The sequence below is a fragment of the Dendropsophus ebraccatus genome, chromosome 3 (genome assembly GCF_027789765.1).
Source record: "Dendropsophus ebraccatus isolate aDenEbr1 chromosome 3, aDenEbr1.pat, whole genome shotgun sequence".
NCBI lineage: Eukaryota > Metazoa > Chordata > Amphibia > Anura > Hylidae > Dendropsophus > Dendropsophus ebraccatus.
In genome coordinates this window covers 53,364,823-53,384,971 of record NC_091456.1, presented here as the reverse complement: position 1 = coordinate 53,384,971, position 20,149 = coordinate 53,364,823, and the positions used below count along the sequence as shown (strand labels likewise).

At 40.0% G+C, this 20,149-nt stretch overlaps 1 protein-coding gene across 2 annotated transcripts in view; it reads left to right on the top strand.

Moving 5' to 3' along the window:
* The window catches only part of NTRK2 (neurotrophic receptor tyrosine kinase 2), a 168,697-nt gene extending 154,812 nt beyond the window's left edge, over window positions 1-13,885 (top strand). For both annotated transcript variants that reach the window (XM_069961797.1, XM_069961796.1), the window contains 2 exons: window positions 10,882-11,040; window positions 11,955-13,885. In XM_069961797.1, the coding sequence (XP_069817898.1) occupies window positions 10,882-11,040; window positions 11,955-12,140 (345 nt within the window). In that variant the 3' untranslated portion in view covers window positions 12,141-13,885. The remainder of the gene's footprint in view (window positions 1-10,881; window positions 11,041-11,954) is intronic.
* The last annotated feature ends 6,264 nt before the right edge of the window (window positions 13,886-20,149 follow it).

The following is a 20,149-nucleotide window of genomic DNA, read 5'->3' as shown; positions in this document are numbered from 1 at the left end:
TAAGCGGCATCCCAGCCTGTATTGCCTTCCCCTCTGTGTGCAGATGCTTTTTCAGTGCAGAGAGGATGACAATATAGCGTGGGAATCAATAATTGTTTCCCCCGCCCCTGCTGCTGATAAGCCCCACCCTTGTCTGTACACCCCGCCCCTGCCGCTAAGTCCCTGTTGTTTTATTCCTTAGTCTCTTCATAGTCTGGCATTGTCAACATGAAATAAACAGCATCACAGAGTATAGGATCACACTCCATAATAAATATGTAGGGGAAGATTTATCAAACATGGTGTAAAGAAGGATTGGCCCAGTTGCCCCTAGCAACCAATCAGATTCCACCTTTCATTTTCCAAGGAACCTGAAAAGAATGAAAAGTGGAATCTGATTGGTTGCTAGGGGCAACTGAGCCAGTTCTACTTTAAACCCCTTTGATAAATTTCCCACATAGTTACCAAAATAGATATGTTAGGGAGGTAGTAACAAGTCCTCTTGATATACAGATCTGCAAATTGTTAAATTATCTGCTACATTGGTTGTTTAGTATTATATTATAGTACTTTTATTTTCTGTATGAATGTTTGTAGCCAATAATAGAGAAAATGTGGTTGATGATCTTCACTAATAGAACATCACTGGCCACAATGCTCTTTGCTATTTATGGCAGGTTATAGAACCAGCATTTCACATGCTGCAGAAGTCTTTGAAGCCTGGTAACGTCTTGACAGTCCCTTAGAGATTAACAGTTAACAACTGATTTCACATTTGACATGTAATAAATTGTGGCGAAAGGCAGTGGTCTGGCATTAGTGAATGCTAAAATAGTATCCTAGTGGTAGAAACATAGGAAAATTAGTAAAATAAAAGTCATAAACTGAGGGCCCTATTACATGCTATTGGGCCAGGTTCACTTTACGTATAACACAGGCCGTTCTCTGACCTGGCCGGGTCACAAAACAGCCAGTGTTACTAAAGATCATCCCAGCTGGTACTGCAGTGGATGATCTGCATTTCTGCTGAATTCAAATGTGGGCGCACACCGTGTGCGCCTGCATCCAAATTCACCACTGCACACAATGTTGAACTGACAGGTTCTCTGCGGCTGCTATTCAATGAATAGTGGCCACAGAAAACTGACATGTCAGTTTTCCGTACGGTTGTAGGCTTTGGCCGGGATTCCCTCTACTTGCAGCACAATGTAAGTTTAGTATTAATCACGGCCGTTGTTGCAAATCGGCAACAACGGCTGTGATTAATACTAAACTTACGTTGTGTGAACATGGCCTTATCGTGCAAAAAAAATTGTTATTGTTTGAATTTAAGTAATAATCTTTATGTGTGTATATTAGACAACAATCAAACGACTAACAAGAAGTGTGTCATTTGTCGCATCTTTTGAGCTGACCCTAAAATCATTGTTAATCGTTCACTAATCATGTATGTACATATCGTTCAGTGGTTTGCTAGGTGTAATCACTCAGGAGCGAACAAAAACTGAGGATAGGACAACTGCAATAAGATCGTAACTAACGTTCCGTATATTTTGGTGAACAATTGCAGGTCACTTGTAAAAATGTGTGTTTGCAACTGTTTATCGCTAGGTTCACACGCTATGTTCACATTTCTATGTTCAGGCTAGGTTCACATTACTATGTATGTCTAATATGCCCATACACTTCTGTTAGAAGCGTGTCTTTGAAATGTCATTTTAATGTCTGATTAAAAAGTTCATGGCAAATAGAAAACTTTAGAGACTCCCTAGCTGTTTACTCCTCTCCTCATATCTAGATTTCTTCTTGACATCCCTTGCCATATTTATCCAACGTTTCCAATATCCTCTTCAGGATAAATATGTGACGCATCAGATGTTGTGTTCAACCATGAAAATACATAGGTAGTCTATGACAGGGTTTGTCCAGAGCAGTAGAAAATTCCCCATGGAAAACCTCTCCTGCTTTCCAGACTGGAAAAAATATCACTTCCTGCAGGACATACAGCAGCTGATAAGTACTGAAAGACAAGAGTTTTTAATAGAAGTAAAATACAAATCTTTGGCACTTGCTGGCACCAGTTGATTTGAAAGAATTTATTTTTACGCAGTGAACTACCTCTTTAATGTATGTTCACAGCTCAGCCGCTTGTTGAAAACACTTGGAAATGGTAATAAAATGTTCTAAGGATACAACACTGGTACAATGCTTATTTCTGGAGATATTAGCTTTTTTTAATTAACAATCAAGGGTGCCAAAAATGTTTATTTTAAGGGTCTAAGGTCTGAAGTTATCTACAAGTCTGGTTTAGGGTTTAATTCATTTTCAGTTTTGTTTAATATAAGGGTCTGGTTTAAATGTAGCTGTTTGGTCTGAATTTATTTTGGGGTCTGGTGTGATGTGTGAATTTATTTGGGGGTGTTTTTTGCGAGCAGGGTTTGTCCAATGTACATTACAACATGTGTACGGTATGTGTCCACTGTGTGAACTGTGCACACTCAGCATCTGTCCACTAAGTGGGTTGTGTATGTGACGTGTGTCCACTGTGTACAACTTGTGTCTGTTGTATGAGCTGTGCACATGCAAGGTATTCACTGTGTGACCTTTGTATGCAGCAAGTATCCTCTAGGTGAACACAATGGACATTATTCCACAAATAACGGGCACTGTTTTAAAATAGCGTCAGTTGTTTGGTCGTGAAATGACGGCAGTCCAAAAAAATGATCGTCAAACGGCCAAAAAATTGGTTTTGTGTGGTTGTAGCCTTTCTGTGTTTTTAACCCACTCCTGGTTTTGGTTGAAAAAACTACTGAGTAGGCGTATTCCCTAATGCTTATTGTATATGCTTAACTGACCTTTTCAATAAAATAAGTTTGGAAAAAAAAAAAAAAGAAAGAAAAAAATACTGAGTGAAATACTGTTCGTGAACATAGCCTTAAAGTCATGTAAAGTCAATTTAAGTACATGAGCACGACCTTGACAACATCTTGCACACAACCCTGTTGTACATTATTTGGGCAGTGATGACAATCATTATGAATATCCAAAAACGGGGGGGGGGGGGGGGGCTTTGGGCAGCTTTCAATAACCGAATCAGACAATCAGACAACAGATTTAGATGGGTTGTGTAACAAGGGAAGCAAGTAGTCAATAATTGAATCTAAGCAATTATATAAGACTAACTACCCATATTGTGCGGTGTATAAGAGAACTGGGTATGTAAGACAACCTTACAACTTTTCCAGTTGAAATATAGAGTTTGGGATATACTTGCTGTATAAGACCACCCCTCTTCCAACACACACCAAATAACAATTGATAAAAAACATCAGACAGCAGTGAGATCTGAGAGGCAGGAGGAGGTACAGTAATACCGGTAGGCTATAAGGGCGGCCAGGTGGGTGAAAGAGGTGTGTTTTTCTGGACACAATACCACTCTACCATATCTTTTTTTTCCATACTCTGGACGCCTGCAGCTTGCTCTGGCCTTCAAACGGATGTGGCCGTTTTTGAGCTCCCCCCACCGTATGCGGCGACCGCAGATTCTCCGGTCTGGTTCCAAAGACGACACCCGGCGTATAAGACGACCCCTGACTTTTGAGAAGATTTTCCTGTATTAAAAAGTAGTCTCATACGCAGGAAAATACTGTATATGTTCCCTCCCAGAATAAAGCATTGCCTGATGCCGGCTGTACTCAGACAAGCAATAGTTTCACTATAGTGCCCTCATGTGGATACTTTGCTTCCTGGTTAGAAAATGAATTGTATTTTGAAAACTCCAGATAAGCAGAGATCAAAATGAAAAGAACTAGCAAATCTTTACTCAGCTCTCTTCCTTGTCTGGATGTTATTGCACCATTTTAAAACATTTTTATATTTTCAATCAAGTTTTTAATTTGGAAATAAATATAGGAACATCAAGGATATAAGGTTGGTGAGCTGCATAGCATGTTATACTGAGTGGTACAGCACTAGCTTTAAGGATAGAATGACCTTGAGGCTATATTGCCACAATGTAAATATGAGGGCAAATAACAGTCCTTAGTCTGAAGGTAACCATCCATCAGAATTATATACAACAAAATCTTACAGCCCTAAGCTCCCTCTATACACTATTACGGCATAGCTTTTACATTTTAACAGCATATTACTTTTATAATATTAGCATGCAACTGCTATAATATTAAAATATTCCCATCTATGGCAATTCATAAGCCATACATAATTATAAATATGCTAATAATCACGCTGTCACATGGTTATACGGGCTGATCTGGAGGAGCAAGCGAGCGCTAAACCTGTTAGATCAGCACTCGCTTGTTCTTTGTTCCCAGCTCACTGCTGGCACTATTATAAGCACAGACAGCAAGCGGGTAAGAGTGTGTGTGTGTGGGGGGGGGTGGCCGTGGGGAGCTGCAGGAGGGGCTCCCCAGACAATTTTTAGATCGTTCAGGGAGCCCATAGGACATGGGTCTCCAAACTGTGGCCCTCCAGCTGTTGCAAAACTATAACTCCCATCATGCCTGGACAGCTAGAGCTTTGGATTTGGCGGTCTAGGCATGATGGGAAATGTAGTTTTGCAACAGTTGGAGGGCCGAAGTTTGGAGACCCATGCCTTAGGAGATAGCGGAATGACGGCTAGCAGCAGTGGCGTAGCTACCATAGAGGCAGGGCAGGCAGTTGCTATGGGGCCCGTGCAGGAGGGGGGCCCTGGGGGAGAAGGTAAGAGCATAAGTCCTTCTGCTTAACCCCTTATGTACTGCCGTGTGAAAGTGACCCAATGTTTACTTACATGCTGCAACATAAAAAAGGGTTAACAAAGAGAAGACAGAGATCTCTGATTCACTGCACTTTTAACCTCTGACCTCTGTTCTCCAGCTGGTAATCTAGTAGGAAAGGAAAATGTGCAGAGGTCAGGGGTATCAGTGCACCAGCAGTAAAGCAGATATAGATATATGTGTATATATATATATATATATATATATATATATATATATATATATATATATATATATATACACACACACACGCACAGTGCTTTGTGTTGTGCGTAGTGGAGGGGGGCCACTTAAAATTTTTTGCTACGGGGCCCTGTGAATCCTAGCTACGCCTCTGGCTAGCAGTCGCTATTGTTCTTGTTTTTTTTCCAACATGTTGAAAGACAAGGATCAGACAACATTGTGCATGTTGGCTGATCATTGCCTTTTAACAGGAACTATTACACCAAGCGATTATTGGCCTTAACAGCCGATAATTGGCCAAATATGGCCTATAATCGCTTGGTGAAATAGGGCCTTAATAATGATCATACGAGATGGCCCCCTTTCCCCGATATGTTCCCAAGCATAGCTCTAAGGTGATATTGGTTAAAAAATGAATTGTCTGTCAATGAATGATGATTAGGTAATAATTGGAGGTACAGTGAGTTCTCGTATCACTTTTTAGATCTGTTATACAGTAAGTTTTCAATATATAATTGTTATGGCTGAACGTATTGAAATTATAATTGTTTCGAGCCTTTAGGTTATATTAACTCACAGTAAAATACAAACAAAATACAATAGTAAAATAGGTATAAAATGTGGCTCTATTTTGAATCTAATAATATATATGTATTGTTTTAGGCTATGTTCACACAACGTATATTTTCGTAAAACCACGGCTGTGATTATTACGAAAATATACGTTACCTTGCTGTCTATGGGATCCCGGCAGGAGTGTATACACATAGTATTCACTCTGGCCAGGATCCATAGCGGCGCCGCAAACAACTGACATGTCAGTTTTTTGCGGCCGCAGAAAAGCCTGTAAGTGCACACTATGAAGTGAGTGGCTCCAGCTGCACGCTCCATAGCGTACAGTGGAGAGTTCTGATGCGGGCGCTCTCGGATGCGCCCACATCATAACTCTCTGGCTGCAAAGATCATCCAGCCGGTACTGCAGTACCAGCCGGGATGATCTTTTCAGAGACCGGCCGGGTTACAGAACATCCAGTCTCATACGTTGTGTGCACATAGCCTTACAGTGCGTGCATAGACAGGCATTTTTACTTAGACATTAAAGTAATACGGTCACTCCAGTTTTTCTGTGTGCTTTTATCATTGTTGGGCAGTGTCACTAAGGCAGAGCTTAGCATCCATTCAGCCCCCTCTCTCTGCCTCAATCAAGTGTTGTTAGCTACACCCCCCCTGTGATAAGAAAGAAAGAGGAGGTTCATCAGACACTTAGCTCCACCTTTGTGACACTGTCCAACAATGTTTAAAGCACAGAGGAAAACAGGGGTGACATTATCACTTCAATGGAGAGCACTACTAGATGTAATACGGCCATTTTACTGTCATATTTTGCTTGTATTTTACTGTGTGTGAATACCACCTCATTTGTTATACATCTTCAACATTTATTTCTATGGATGCTACATATCTATTTGGATTTCCAAAATCTGTTTACAATTACTTTATCTTATGGCCTTAAACCTTTACAAGGCAATAGAAATTCTCAGGGACATATACCAACAGTGCAATATATTATCCCATATTTCTTAAAGCAATACTGTAACCATCAACCCACCTCCCCAAACTGCCGGTAGCGTCCATTTGAGGAGAGTAAGTCCTTCCTGGATATGTCTTTTAAAATGCACCTGATGCCTTGGTTCGGGTAAAAAAATATATATATTTAAATCTGCAGCAACTGAGTCAACCAGGTGTGACCTAGAGCGTCTGTTGGACTGTAGATTAAAAGGTATTTTTTTTTACCCTAACCAAGGCACCGGGTGCACAACCGGGAAGGACTAACCCTCATCAAACGGACTGTGAGCAGTTTGAGGAGGTTAGTTGGTGGATACAGTATAGTTTAAAGTGTAATTTAACAGAAAAAATGAATATCTGACCCACCTCAAGAAAGCTAAAATACATTATACTGTTTCCCGCACTTAAAAGGAAACATGGTCGTCAAATATTTGGAAGCCGTCAAGATGGACGCAGCGACCCCCCTCCCCCAAGTCTGTGCTAATCCATAACCATAAGTGAAGGCCAGATGTCATGATCTCATTTTATTCTTTTCATAATTAATAATGCAGCAAATTCCCAAGTGGCCATTGCTCATTTTTCTAGTAAATGGGACTTAGTCATGTTCACTTGGGATACCTACAGTATATAACTCTGTTCTTCTATGGGGAAGTTGACATAATTTCAATAGTCACACTAAAGAGAGTATAGCATTTTAATGAGCATCTATCATCACCCTTTCATGTTAGACTGTCCTACAGAGAAAAACAAAAATGTTGGGGTTCTTTATTTGGTTTTGTTAGTAAAAGGTCATTCCAAGGTCACAACTATATCAATTAATTTTAATAATTTTATCACCCCCTAAGAGTGTGAATAGACACATCTTGGCTTATACATCTAAGCCTTGTAGTTATTTCACCCTCCAGTGATTGATAGTAGTGTGACTTTAGCTCCGGTTGGGTCAATGAGAATAGTTTACACAATGCTTGTACTATGTATTCCTTGTTATTTATTCATTTTGTGGTCAGACAATTGCCTCTGTGCTGCTCGGAGCTGTTTCGCTACTTTAAGAAATTCTTATGAGAATATTATAATGGCTCCGAAAACCACAAAATCAAGATCATAATGAAGCTGTAATTGTTAAGGTGCAGGCCATTCTTTAAGGGGCTTTTATTTATATCTAGACATTTAAAGATGTGGTTCTATCTACTACATCGAGATGTGATGGTGTGGTTTTTTTGTAAAGTTGTCTGTCACAGTAATGTATTGTAGTGAGTTAAGCTTTATTGAATAGATGATGGAGACATAACAGGAAGTAGTATCAATAAATAAAGCTGTGATGGATAGGCAAGGTGATGGGTATTGAGTGTCTTAGGCTTTTATTCACATTAGCTGACTTTCAGTGTCTTCCTACTGTCATTTTGAATTGTTTTGAGTTACAATATTTATTTTTAATCAACCCCATTATATAGTGAAGTACAAAAAATAATTATTTTATTTGTGCTGTGCGGTTTGCGACACAATACATATAACTCAAGAACCTATTATTAGAGATAAGCAAACCGGGTTCGGGTTCGAGTCCACCCGAACCCGAAAGATTGGCATTTGATTAGCTGGGGCTGCTGAACTTGGATAAAGCTCTAAGGTTGTCTGGAAAGCATGTATACAGCCAATGACTATATCCATGTTTTCCACATAGCCTTAGGGCTTTATCCAACTTCAGCAGCCACCGCTAATCAAATGCCGAAAGTTCGGGTTCGGATGGACTCGAGCGTGCTCAAGGTTTGCTCATCTCTACCTATTATCTTTGTTGTTTCTTAAAGGGATCTAGATATTTAAATAATAAAAGCTTATTTAATTTTTCTTTAAAAATCCCTCTGACTATGTTTACATAATGTCTTCTTTGGTCGTTTCGCTGTTGTTTTGCGGCTGTAATTTGCACAAAAATTGTTGCAGAAGCAGAAATACAAAAAGTACAGCAGCATCCAGATCCAGTCTTTACAAAGACCCAGCTGGGTCGAAACATTGCTGTGCATTTGGTCACATTATAAAGTTTTATTAAGAATTTTTAACCTATCTGCTGGACTTCTTGTTTGCTGGCAGGATTTTTGGGATTGTTCGCATTCTGGTATGCATCCCTCAACATCTTGTCACTAGGACAAAATGTTATAGATGCTGTTAAACCCATCCTATCTGATTCTGTTATTGAAACATGTCAAACATTTTGATTAGTAGGGGTCTAAGACCTTCACTGGTCCCTAAAATGTGTGGCGAAGCGCTCACCTAATGCGTCCCTCCCTGTCTCTCTCCTTGCTACAGGTGACAATTCTATACAACGTTCATGGAGTCCATGGACTGTAGCAGGGAAAGAGATCTAGAAGAGCTTTGAAATTAGAAATTCCTCTATAGCGCTATTGTCTAATTTTTCTATTTCTCACACACTAGAGAACATTTCCTGGGAAGCCAATAACCTATATAGTATGTTTTTGAAGTGTGCTAGGAAATTAACACAAACAGGATAAAAAAAAATACATACAGATAGAGCCCTTGGTGTTATTAAAATTCAGAACACACAAATATAGTAAAAAGACCTAACACTGTACATAAAATAAAGTGTGCCATTACAAAGCCAGCCCAAGTTTCAGGCTAAGAAAGCATTTGAAATCTTGTTTATGTCAGTTCCTATTACACAACGGAGCCAGTATTATATTAATGTACAATGTACGCAGAATACATTAAACACAGAGAGATATAGCTCATTGGAGTATCAGATGTCCAGTCTGGGTTTGCTTCCTCCTTAGCCCCCATATTTTATATGACCAAAGTCAGAATCTCAGCTAATGCATTATAATACTCTTTATATCAGGGATGGGGAACCTTTGTCACTCCAGCTGTTGCAAAACTACGACTCCCATCATGCCCAGGCATGGGAATTGTAGATTTGCAACAGCTGGAGAGACGAAGGTTCCCTTTGCCTGCTTTATATAAATAGTGGGGGAGATTTAACAACCTAGTGTAAAGTGAAACTGGCTCAGTTGCCCCTAGCAACCAATCAGATTCCACTTTTTATTACTCACAGACTCTTTGGAAAATGAAAGGTGGAATCTGATTGGTTGCTAGGGGAAACTGGGTGAGTTTCACTTTACACCCGTTTTATAATTCTCCCCCAGTGTGTCTAGAAACTAGTGTCTACTTATTTATAAAGTGACTGTCTTTACAGTGCACAGAAGATTTTACTGCTTAATGATTCAAGGGGAGCACAAAAATTGCATAAAGTCACATTGTGTTTCTTTTAATGGCTGATATTATTACTTATCACATAATTTGTCATTGACTAGTAAGATATTGGAATTATTCAATGGTTTATACAAGATACTCATAGACTTCTATAAATGATGTAACAGTTATTTTCTACTTTCAAAATGAAGTTTTCCCATTTACTACACATCCCTTAAAATAGCATGTACTGTGTAATGTACGACAGAAAGAAGATTGCTAGAAAGTCAAAAGTCCTTACATGTTTTTTAACAGGGCTGGACGGCCATCTAATGTGTATAGAGGCCTCCCAGCTCTTGTCTGATACATGATGTCCGAGGTGAGAAAAGGTGTACCTCAACTTTCCACTTGGAATAAAGAAACTGAGTGTTACTCCTTACGCCCACACTTGAGAAAAGGTGTAGAGCATGTTGGATTTCAGCTGCCTTAACCTTTTGTTTTCAGGCAGATAAGTTGCCGTCAGAACTGTCTGTACCTCCCCTCCCCACATTGAGAAGACATGCTCAGTATTTATATATATATGGGGATCTGGTGAGATAGCTTTTGGCCATATTAACATTCGTCCAATTGCTATTAAATGGGCACCTTTAAAGGACTGGCTAGAATCAAGAGGTTTTGTCTACAGTCATGCTCTCACTCAATCAGACACATTTCCACACATAGCGACATGTCAGAAGTGCGTATGGGTGGGGGTCCAGGTGCTGAGACCCCCACCCATCGCTAGAATGAAGGGGCAGAAGCACTCAGCAGCGCACACTCTGCTTTACAGAGATGAATTCCGTATACTGCTAATATGAGCAATCTATGGAATTATAATGGGAGCCTATGGAACTTCCGGGTGGAGATTCCATAGGCTCCATTATAATTCAGTTATAGTGCAATTATAGCGGAGATGAAAGGGCAGATCATGCAGTGCTTAGTGCTTTTGCCCCTTCATTCAAATACTGTGCTATGTGAGACTCACTAAAGAGCAGGCAAAGTACAATGATAAACATGAGGATGTTCTCCTCAAATCTGTGGACACCTGCATATAAAGCCAGGTACTAATAAAGTCACTTTTACTTTTAAGTATGTGTGCAAATGTATTTCAGTACATGTAACATATACTTTTTGCCTTTAGGTTGGAGGACATACTATGCTACCTATCCGTTGGATGCCTCCTGAGAGCATCATGTATAGAAAATTCACAACAGAAAGCGATGTCTGGAGTCTAGGAGTGGTGCTATGGGAAATTTTCACCTATGGAAAGCAACCATGGTACCAGCTATCAAATAATGAGGTTAGTACATATTGTATTTAAAAGCTGGAGGTTTCAACCCTTTTGGGCTCTTTTTATGGCTTTTCTGCTGTGGTTCAACAAGTGTCAAAGGGATGGGGGCTTTATATGATGCCCATTTTTCTATATCTACTTAAGACTGGCTGAGGTATACTACTAGAGCTATATTGCATTTATATATGAACAGATTAAAGTGTTCCTGTTGTTACAAAAAACTTTTGAGATGTCACAGAGAGGCTAGGTTCACACAACGTTTAACAGCGTCCGTTGCATAGCAACGGACGCTGTTAAACAGCCGGCCGTCGGGCTGCATTCAGCCCGTTCCTGCAGCAGATACCTCCGTATCGGATGCAGGCACATTCTTTGTTCACAATTGATTTGCGGGCACCGGCGGCTGTGCCCGCAAATCAATTAGCCATTCACTCCAATGCAATGTACGGCCGCGCTGCACATTGCGTTGTGTGAACAGCTGATGTTCACAGACACATTATTTTAACGCCTTTTCTAAAGATCGGGCGTTAGAATAACGATGTGAGAACACAGCGGGCGGCATTGCATTGACTTCAATGCAATGCCGTCCCTGCAGTAAAGAATGGGCGCTGAGGCATTTGCAATCAGCGTCCGTTCTTTACTTAAAAGAACGTTGTGTGAACATAGCCAGACAGGCCAAAAGTTTTCATCGGTTCGGGTCTGATCACTCTGTATTTCGCAACTTGCACATCGAAAACTATTGCTGTATATTTGCCCCATGAATTGCTGTTAGTCAAATTCTTACCTTTTCTATCTAATTGTTTAATTTGAACCCGAAGAATATATTTGGGACAGCCCAATGCATTACTGAATAAATTACATCACCCTAAAGTTTCCAAATTATTGGTAAAAGTAATGTGAAATCTCCTTATCTTTCTCTCTCCCAGGTGATTGAGTGTATAACTCAAGGCCGAGTCTTGCAACGACCTCGTACCTGTCCGAAGGAAGTCTACGATCTAATGTTAGGCTGCTGGCAGAGGGAGCCTCACATGAGGCTGAACATCAAAGAAATCCACAGCCTCCTTCAGAACTTGTCCAAGGCATCCCCCGTTTACCTTGACATTCTTGGCTAGACGTTGAAGGTGTTACCTGTACGGGCTTGATAAATGAATGTGGTGAACAGCCGCTGAACTCCATGAAATGTGTTATAACCTCTGACAGTATTATTAACAAAGATGCTGAGAAGCTATCAAAGGGCAAGCAACACAAACTTCTCCATCTGTACAATACACAGTATTGATATTTGCCATTAACAAGTTGTATCTTTTTATCCTGAGCCTATCTCTTCTTTTACTTCTTCCTTTCCTCTTCCGTCTGTTTGGTTGTCTCTCTCTGTCTTTCCTTCTCCGTGCTTATGCCTTTATGTAACTCAGCATACATAAACAAAGGCCTTAAAACCTTATCTGTTAATCAGCAGGCTCGCATGTTTGTCCACCACATCTAAAAATGCCTTCTTGTATTCCTGCCTTTGATGTGGATGAAAAAAAGGGAAAAAAAATTGTATGACACAAACTTAACAACTTCTGCTGTACATACATGTAGACTTTCTATTGACTGTTGCTCACCTCTACGTTTCTGGCTATGTGCACTAATGACAGACAATTTCTGGACGTCGGGATGAAGTGTTTGCAGAAATAAGTTTGTGGTAGTAAGGAGACATGCCGATGGGAAGACGTTTAACCATCTACCTAACAAAAAAACAAAAAACGGAAGAAACACAATCAATGCATACTATTCCGAGGAGAATAAATCCACCCTGCTTTGTATGTGGTTAGTCTTTTATCACTATATACCCCAAGGTAGAAAGAACCATGTCGCTTGCTTCCAGCAAGCTGCTATAGCTGTCTTCATCATTTCCTTTCTAAGTGCAGTAAAACCATTGTTAGAGGCTGAATCACCCGTTTTAACAGACTGAAATCATCACAATGTGATGTGGAATTTATCTAATACAATGTCCAACAGACAATCTCTGTCACTGACCAGTTTACAAAGCCGTTCTATGCGAGTCAAAGAATACACATGATGATGAGTAAAGGCCGAGAGCTGAGAAAAGCTTGGGTTGTTTTGTATGGAGATGGGCAGAGGTGATACGGGAAGCTTAACACATGTATGTCATTGTTGAGGAATAATAGCCTCAGATGAGGGCTGCTGCTTGTATTCTGTTCTGGTAACAGAGTCGGTAGGCAATGTCACAACCAAAAGATGTTGAGATGGTGCGCATTCAACGGTTGGTGGCTACCTTGGTTTTCCTTTTTTTACATTTTTTTTTTTTCATCCGTGGGCTCCTGATTGAAGTTTATATTTCTCTATATTACATTGTAAAAGCAAAAAAAAAAAAATGTGGCAGCCTTTTTACAGATGTATGTGATGTTAAACCTGGAGGCAGCGCATGCTTATATATGTTACCGGCATGATGTGTCCAATGCAAAGATATTGAAAGTTGTTTCCCAATACACATACAATACCGGGATCCACCCTGTATCACAGTCCCATTTACCATAGTGTAGAGAATAATCTTTTGAGAGAAGAGGTGAGGCCCTACTGTAACGCCATGCATTCCTCTCCATGGGGGTTAGTTTGGGAAGAATGTAGTAGCACAGTAACGGAATTTACCATTTGTATAGGTAAATGTAAATAAATGCAGTATGTCGACTTAAAACTGGTAATTGTAAAATATATTTGAGAGTTAAGATAAAGTATATGAGTATTAGCCTCTGTAACCGAGGCCTTAGTAAATAAATTAATCTCATCTCTTGGGGTCTACTAATGATTGTAACACATCTCTATCAAGGTTTTAAAGCAAATTATAAAAGTGAAACAATGATACTTGTACAGATGTGATTTGTGCTATTGCTTTGGTACATTGTTTGAACTTCTACTCTTGATTTACTATGTATACTTTTTCACACCCGTTTGCAGTAAAAAAAACTAAAGCGTGTGCCTATTTGCTTAGTTACGATGGAACGGGCAATATGTACTGCTGGTGATCGGAAAAGGAAAAACCGTGGAGCATTCGTGAATGTTCTGCAATCTCAAGCACTTGCCTATAAAACAGTTCTACTGCTATAGTTCCATTTTCTCTACACCTACAGTGAGTCTCGAGTTAGACACTGAGATGTACAGGATACATACATTGGGATTATACAAATAAATCTCTGCCTTTAATGCTAAATTTTGGTTTGCTTGGATTTTCATGAGACATGGTGATTGTTTAATATCCTGATGTAGCAATTATATTGTATAATCCATAACAATAACATAAGTTCTAATTTTTCATTATAAACCAATTAACAATTACACGTGATATCTGTTTGACTGGTGTGGGTTAAATCAATGCTGTGGATGGAACTGCCTATGGAACTGCAAACAGCTCTCCAGTAAAAGATTGCAAACCGGACAAGAAAAACGAAGAAATTACTCAGGCATACAATGATAAAATAATGCTCCAGCAATACTCAACACGTGAACACTGCAGCTAACCATGTGGACAGCTACAGTTAAGATCAGAAATAAGACAAGGGGGAAATAAGAAACGAAAAGGACCTAAAAAGAAGACAGAATCCATGGAAGACAAAGTGGAAAGGGGACAATAAAGTATGGGGGGGGGGGGGGGTGAGACACTGCCTATCACCCATCTGCCATTTTTTTTTTTATTTAAGAGCATATTACTTTTACTCCTAAATAAAGTATTGGTGTGCTATTATCAAAAAACAAAAAATGTTCTACATATTCAAGAAAAAGACCTTAAGGGTGCATTCACACATACAGGATCTGCAGCAGATTTGATGGGGCAGATTTGATGCTGTGTTCAGTTATTTAGTTCAAATCTACTGCGGATCCACTGCGGATCCGCACCCTCAAATCCGCTGCGATACAGTGTGAAGCTACCCTTAAGGATAAAAGGATAAATGGAAGATAAGGTCGAGAGTGGAGGATAAAATATAAAGGGGGTGGGGGCATGAGCAACTGCCTATTAATAATATTGAGCGGCCCTAGGGTGGTATCTAACATCTCCAGCCGCCAGAAGTCAAATGCTGGGCATTAAGGTTTGGAGAACATTGCCAAACCCGAACAGTTCTGCTCAACACTACCTATCACCCATCTGCCATTTTAAGAGCATATTAAATTTTTTGCCTAAATAACATAATGGGAGAGATTAATCAAAGGGTATAAATTATAGACTGGTGCAAACCGCCCACAGCAACCAATGGCAGCTCAGCTTTCAGCTCTGGTAAAATGAGCAGGAGCTGTGATTGGTTGCTGTGGGCAGTTTGCACCAGTCTAAATTATACACCCTTTGATAAATCATCCCCAATGTGTTTGAGCCATGCAACTATTTGTCAGCACAATCCTATGTGTTATACCATTATCAAGCAAATATTGATAATAAAAGTATTTTTTGGCTTCCGACGGTTACAGCAAACTATAAACTGACACTTAACATAGTACAGCATAGTGCATCTGTATATAAAAGACTATCTGTCAGGGCTTTTGTGGCCAGATCTAGGCAGTAAAAAGGGTTACAACCAGCTGGTTCCATTTACTGCATAGTGGCAGAGCCTGGTTATTGCAGCAAAGTTCCCATTCAAGCGAGTCAGCTGAGCAGCAGCAGCCAGGCAATGCCACTATACAGTAAATGAAGCCAAATGCCTCCAGCCCTGTTCACCTCCTAGATCCCCCTTATTTACCCCATAATGAAATAATTAATTTGAACTTTAAGGATCATTAAAAACAATTCCATCTGGGCTTTGGCGATAAAATTTCTTGGTGTGTGTATAAGAAAGTTTTATGGAAAGTGTTTTAGTTTTTTTTCACCATTTTCATCTACGAACAGTTTATTCAATGGTTTTAAAAGTCTTGGGGGGAGGGGCTCAGAATGCAAAAAAACAAACAGCAAATTCATTACCTTTTTTGTTTCCCCTTCTAATTTTGGGTCACTACATCCCTAAAGCTGTAACAAGTTTAGTTTCTATTGGTGCTATTTTGGAATACAGGAATACATACAATTTATTGCTTAGCTTTTTTTTTTTTTGGGGGGGGGGGGGGAGCAATTTTGATTTTTTTTTATGCTTTTTTAAGTTTTTATAAGGCATTCACAATGTGATGTCGGATACATTAACCTTTTTGATGGTCTTCAATATACAATATATGATCACCTAAAGATGTCCAGTGCCATAACAGGAAGTAAGGGCTAATGGCTTTAAGTAGGTTACTTATGGCAAACCCAATAGTAAAATTGGTCAACAATATGACATCTGTGGACATTGTTAGACAGTCACCGTAGCCTGTTATTGGAGAGAAGGTAAATCTGAAACACTGTATTTTTCCTGATTGCACTGTTTAATGTTTTTCAGGTACAGTGGTGCCCTGGATTATGAGCATAATTTGTTCCGGGACCGTGCTTATAATCCAAATCCACTCTTGAACCAAAGCAAATTTTCCTATAAGAAATCATAGAAATGCAGACAATTGCATGTAACGTAAAACAAATAAAAAAAAAAACTTTCAGAAACAGCTGGATATGTGATATTATATAAGTTACTGTACAGTAATAGAGAGGATGGGAAACACAAGGAGTGACAGAGACTGAAGGGAGCACAAAGGAATGAGCAGGGCAGATGTGGGCACATACATGCAGCACTCTCTGTCTGGGGAGAGAGGGGTTGCAGCTATAAATAGGTTACCTCCACAGTCCTGTCCCCTGATGCAAGCCCCAGCCTGAAGTGGATCTGCTGTGATTTGGAAGGTGAGGGAGACTTCCTGGGTCAGAGTACAGTGATGTAGACCCCGCTATGCAGACCATGCCCCTCCCCCCCTCCCACTCTCCCACCAAGTACAGGGAGCTCTTAAACCAAAGCAATGCTCTTAAACCAAGTCACAATTTTGAAAAACTGTGAGCTCTTAAACCAAGTTACTCTTAAACCAAGGTACCACTGTATTTAATAATCTTCTCACCCTTCTAGATCCAAATGTGCACATGTATTCGGCTCATATTCAACTTGGGCTCTTTTATGCAACAATAATGAAATGTTACCAAGGGGGAGACAGTAGTGTTTTTTATGCCAAAACAAACTTTTCCAAAGACCTAAAGTGTCACTGTCGTTATAACTTTCAAAATCTAATTCAACAGTATATGTGAAATAAAGCAAGTTTGCAATGTACATTTTTTTTGTTATCATGCTGTTAAACAAAGCTGAACTTACCAGACATCCAGGTCCAGTCTCCTGAAGGCTGATTTTTAGTCTTGTGCTGGTTGAAAAAAAGAGACTAAGCTCATGACGTCCAGGCAGTAGAGAGAGTCATGGCTCAATGTGTCCATCTATCACATAACTGCCTTCTCTGTGACCGCTCAGATGACCTGTGGAACACAGGACTTCCTGTTTTCTAACTCTTTAAGAAAAAAAAACAGTTAGAAAACAGGAAGTTCTGTGTTTTCCATGACTAAAAAAAAAAATAATGAATGTAAATTGCAAACTTGCTTTATATCACTTCTACTTTTTATTTAGATTTGGAAAGTTATAACGACAGGGACACTTTATAGTCTAAAGGAAAGAAGGAAAAGGGAACATGATTAAAACTTTTACATTTTTTGAAGAGTTAAATAAGATTCAGGGGGGAATTGTTTTTTTAATAAGAATCTGAACTCAAGACAAGGGGACACAGTCTGAGGTAAGCATGCCTAAAGGTGCGTTTACATGGAACGATTATCGTGCAAATTCACACGATAATGATCGAATTCGAACGATAATCGTACGTGTAAACGCAGCGAACGATCAAACGACGACCGAAAAATCGTTCATTTTGATCTTTCAACATGTTATCAAATCGTCGTTCGCAAAAAATTCGCAGATCGTTCCGTGTAAACAGTCGGCCACCCGACTACCAGAAAAAGTTGGTAGAGAGAATTTCCATTTTCACATTCATTATACTGTACCTAAGAAGCCTTTTCATACATAAATTTGAAAAGGTGTATACCCATCTGGGACACTTCTGGCAGAACCAAAGGATAGGTCATAAGTGTCCCTAGATGTGTATGACAGGGATATAACATTTCTTTTTACATTAAGAGCTCCCCAACCTCCTCCAGCCTGTTCCTCGCTGCTGGAGGTATTTTGGAGGCTAAAAACAGCCCAGAGGGATGCTTGCGTGTGCTGCAGCCATGCCAGAGACAGTTATCAAGGGAAAAGTGTAATCCACCCCACAGCTGGAAGATAAGGGGGGAAAGAGACAGGGAAATAGTTCACAATTAACCAGCTTGACATATATGCTTGATGTCCCATAATTTCTTTTCATCTATGCCAAGGACATAAAGGGTCATAGGCTATAGACTTATGCAGAGTCTGGATATTTAGGGAGTTTCCGTTTATTCTCCCATAGCCAGAGAGTATGTTCCCAGGCCGCAGCCTGATTCCCGCAGCTCCCCCAATCCTCCTACATTCTGTGCAAGAGGTCCTTTGACTATTGAGACCAGCTATTAATTGTCTCAAAAAATATGAGTCTGGATTTAACCATTTTGCTCACACTGGTGCGTTATGCAGAAAGTCTGCATTTAATAGGAGATATCTAAATGGCTCAGCCCACAGTTACATGGTTTACGTAACTCCAGGGTTGAAACTACTATAGTTCTGTTGCACAGGACAGTATATAACAGATATAATCAAGATGGGAGGCCTGAGGCTGAGGTGTAAAGACACTGACACTGCTATATAGAAGACATGACCATGTAACTGACTAAACCTTTGTTTGGATTACTGTACTGTAGGTTGAACTTGATGGACTTTTTTCAACCTCATTAACTATATTACTATATTCAACTGTTATGTCGATGTCAAGAAACATACATTTTTAAGCCACATGCAAATAAGCTATTCATTGCACAGAGACCATTGTGGCTGCCCAGAACCCCTGCATCTCATTTTAATACCATGCCTGGCCCAACAGAAGATACTGTCCCTCAGCAATGACATCATGAAGAGGCGGCAGCAAAAAATAGCACAGGTAGTGTAGTAACACGTCTCTACCTAGCTTCCATGTTACTTCTGTCCATGTGTGTTTCACTGCGGCCTCTTCAGGACATCATCGATGAGAGGTAGCTCATTCTGCCAGGCCAGGCATGGCATAAAGATGAGAGGTAAGTACTCTGAGAGGCCATGGCGATGCACCATGTAGTACAACTATGGTCATGTCTTCTATATAGTGGTTAAAATGGTTTGATTTGTGTGGAGCTGGTGGTGGACTTCATTTGAAAACAAAATAGACCAGAAGGCACATTTTGTACTAGGTCAAGTGAATACATTTGCAGACTATCTTCATAGACAAACCAGCTTTGTAGAATCTCCTTCTGCTTGGGCCACAACAATGATATACACATATACTTTATCATTGCTTTAGAAGAGCCTCAACAACATACAGTATATGTTTTCTTTCAATACTCTTATGAGTCTTGTGGACAATATACAATATGGCTGGCCAGACCCTGGTAACCAAAGACGCAGCAAATAGCCTTAGGTACTAAAGTTCAACTAGGTCTAACAGTAGACCTAGTGGTGTCATAAACAAGAAACCCGGACTACTACGGGCTGGAACCGTACCATCTTTAGCAACTAATCTAGGTTCTGTTTGAGACACAATGATGGTTGGGTTTGAATATGAAGGCCTTCTGGTGAGCACTTAAATTCTGCATTTGCTGTAAAGGGACACACTTCCCCAATAGTTGATATGATGATGTGGGGAGCCATCACATAGGACAGTCAGTCACCTCTCGTATTGATACAAGGGACACTAACATCTCAGAGTAATGCTCGCCTACAGAGAAAAGGTTTCCCAAGAGGGTCTCCACCAGGTTGCAACAATTCTTTGCCTAGTCCTGTCACTGGAATTCATTTCTAGTTTTAATCTAGATTTGCATTTATGGGACCAGCTTCAGCAACCTATAAGGGTGCTGGATCTACTACAGGCCTAGCTGCAACATCTGTGCGCAAATGGCTCACAAGGTGGCATATGAAACCTGTATGTCTACACACCCTACTATATCTGGTTATATGGTTCCCAGCAGCACAGTATAGATCTCCTGTGCAGCCTA